This window comes from Gekko japonicus, unplaced genomic scaffold, assembly GCF_001447785.1.
Source record: "Gekko japonicus isolate JY-2015 unplaced genomic scaffold, Gekko_japonicus_V1.1 scaffold3720, whole genome shotgun sequence".
Lineage (NCBI taxonomy): Eukaryota > Metazoa > Chordata > Lepidosauria > Squamata > Gekkonidae > Gekko > Gekko japonicus.
This window is the reverse complement of record NW_015173251.1, coordinates 22,391-25,492: the sequence shown is the minus strand read 5'-3', so window position 1 is coordinate 25,492 and position 3,102 is coordinate 22,391. Positions and strand designations below refer to the sequence as shown.

Below are 3,102 nucleotides of genomic sequence, written 5' to 3'. Positions count from 1 at the left end.
AGACATCAACATCCCACCACCTGCAGAACTTAGAGATAAGTGTTACAGCAGTGAAGAAGCACAGAAGGAATGCAATGGCAATTAGAATACAACTGGCCTCCCCAACCCCCATGGCAGCTTAGCTGACATAGTGGAAATTGCTGTGAACTCCTCTTTTGTGGCCATGAAATGCTGCATAAAATAGGGTGTATCTAGGGATGCCAGCCTCCAGGTGGGACCTGGGGATCCCCCGGAATCACAGCTCGTCTCCAGACTACAGAGATCAGTTCCCCTGGAGAAAAGGGAGGCTTTGGAGGGTGGACTCTGTGGCACTGAACCCCACTGAGGTCCGTTGTCCTCCCCAGGGTCCACCCCCAAATCTCCAGGAGTTCCCCAACCTGGATGTGGCCACCCTACGCCCCCCCCCCTCCACCAGTGGCCAGGGGGGTCCTGGCAACCCTAGGAGTATCCTGTATCTGGAGATGGGATTATCTCAGTTCTCATATGGTTACTTCCAGCACTCGTTTTGAAGAAGTTGGAAACGAAAGGAGAAGTTTGGGTGGGGTAAAGCTTTCTTGGGTTGCACAACTCGGTAAGTAATGACAGCTGGGGATTAGCTGATGTCAAGGAAATTTCGCTTTTGGTATTGAGTGGGGTTTTGTAAATTTAAGCATTCACAGCTCTGGCTCACGGCCACCTTTGCACAAGACCCTTCTTCCTGCTTAGATACTTGATGGCCCAGCCAGGCTGGGGGGGGGAGGAAATGGGCGGGAGGGAAACGAAGAAGAAGAGGCTGGCGAGTGATGGGAAAGGTCATCAACCCAACGTGTCGCAATACTTATAATCTCCTGCAATGTGGAACAAAAGTGTTTGCTGCCATTGGAGGGCAATTCCCCCATTGTGTTCTCGTTACCGCCGCAGAAGCATTCCCAGCGGCAGTGGAGTCTCCACACGGCTGGAGGTGGGGATTCTTTGAGATATACCCTCACACCTGCCCATAAAGGTCTGCAGCTGAGCAACGGGTCGAGCAAGACATCCATACGGAAGCAAGCAACCTTAGTGGTTAGTCCGAATCACCCTAAAACAAGAGATATCCAAAGGTCAGGGACAGCACCAAAGGAGAGCCTGAAGCGCTTATCCCTCCCCATGTTAGTATAGACCAGTGTTCCCTCTAAGCTGAGTTAGTGTGAGCTAGCTCACAGTTTTTTAGCCTCCGGCTCACACAGTTTTGTCTGAGGTCAGGAAGGGAGGGCTCCAGAGGAACCAAATAATGCAGCAGCCAAATCGCTTGCTCACAACTTTAAAGCCAGCAGCTCACCAAAGTAGAAGTTTTGCTCCCCAGACTCTACAGCTTAGAGGGAGCATTGAGATAGACTACAAGCAAGTAATCCTGAGGAGCACCTCTGTTTCTGGCTACCTCAGGGCGATTCCACACTTTGCAGCTCTCCAGGGTCTCAAGCAGAGGACTTTCCCCATCACCTTATCCTTATCACTGGAGATGCCGGGGACTGAACTTGGGACCTTTTGCATGCAAAGCAGATGCTCTGCCACTGAGCCACATCTCCTTCTTGCAGTGTGCTGTTGGTCTCCCAGGACTCTGTCTGGGAATGACCGACTTATCTGCTCTCTGGCAGCAGCCAAAACTTTTGCCTTTGTGCTTGTTTAGCCATCTGTCAACCTGCACAAAGCTTGCGTCTGACAGGAATTGCCCCAGACGTCTTGCTGCAACCCCGAGTGCCAGCCGTCCATGGCACACCACAAATTAGTCAGAGGGGGAAATTGTAAATGCTGAAAAGGGGGAACTTCTGGGTAAAGGAAGGAGGAGAGTATGGGGAATAACACCCCGCACCACTGTTCACAGGGTATAAAAGGGAGTTATTTGTCCCACCTTAAGGTTTGTTGAGAAGATTTCTCCTGCACAGATTTCCTGCCCAGGAGAAAAATTGTGGTCGGGGGCACTATGTGGGCAAAGGTATGGCAATGAGTTATTTCTCTGAGTGGTGGGAAAGAGATGTTGTGGATTTTCTTTCAACAAGTCAATGGGAGACAGTCAAAGGCCTGCTCAACAATGCTCCCTCTAAGCTGTGGAGTCTTGTGAGCAAAAATTCTGCTTTGTGAGCTACTGGCTTTAAAGTTGTGAGCGAGCGATTTGGCTGCTGCATAAATCAGTTTGCTCTGGAGCCATCCCTTCCTGAGCTGAGACAAAAATGTGTGAGCCGGAGGCTAAAAACTGTGAGCTAGCTCACACTAACTCAGCTTAGAAGGAACACTGCTGCTCAACATTGTTGGGTGAATTTCCAGCTTCCGGGTGGCCCACCCGAGGAGGCTAAAGCAGGCGATCTTTACTCTAAAGGAGAACTGGAGGCTGTTTGTCACAGGTAGTTTATGTCCCATGGGACACACCCTGCGCCACCTGAACTGCATTTACCTGTTGTGGCCGGCCGCCCATCAAGGGCATGATGAACCTCTCATTTTGGTTGCCCAAAGGTGGCTATCAAACATCTGGCTGGCCACAATATAGTCACGTTCAGCTGGGTGGGTCACAAGCTGTGCAGGGTGGGACAGAAGCTCAGCTCTGTTGCCTCTGGTCAAACAGGTGTGGCAGGTTTCTAAAGCTTTACAAAAACAAAGGCTCAGAAGTGTTGGTGGGGACGTACCTGGATGGCCCTGGGCAATGAAGGCTCTGCCCTGTTCACCTGCAGCTCTCTGCTAAAAACTCTCCGTCTGAGACGGGCAGGTGGAGGATCAGACAGGAAACGGCAGGTAGTTACTAAACTGCGGGTGTGAAGCTGCTGCTGGAGGTCAGGAATCGGCAGGGAAATGAGCCGGAGGTGTGATGGCGCATCTTAGATGACTGACAAGCCCTTGTTTTGTTTGTTTTTAATCCTCTCGACAGAATATTACTGGGAATTTTGCTAACGTGATCCACGGGCTGAAGGCCAGCCACTTGACCGATGTGGTCGTCCGGAGGAGCAAAAGGATGATTCTGGATACCTTGGGAGTTGGGCTGCTGGGAACCAGGACGGATGTCTTCCAGAAAATGATCCGGTACAGTAAGGTATGGCGATCGAAATATGCACATCACGCACAAGGGATAACTAGGGTTGCCAAAAAAAAAAACCC

At 50.9% G+C, this 3,102-nt stretch overlaps 1 protein-coding gene across 1 annotated transcript in view; it reads left to right on the top strand.

The window, feature by feature from the left end:
* Nucleotides 1-1,939: 1,939 nt before the first annotated feature.
* Nucleotides 1,940-3,102, top strand: part of IRG1 (immunoresponsive 1 homolog (mouse)) — a 10,780-nt gene continuing 9,617 nt past the window's right edge. The window contains exons 1-2 of the mRNA XM_015422793.1: nucleotides 1,940-1,951; nucleotides 2,876-3,037. Coding sequence (XP_015278279.1) covers nucleotides 1,940-1,951; nucleotides 2,876-3,037 — 174 coding nt within the window. The remainder of the gene's footprint in view (nucleotides 1,952-2,875; nucleotides 3,038-3,102) is intronic.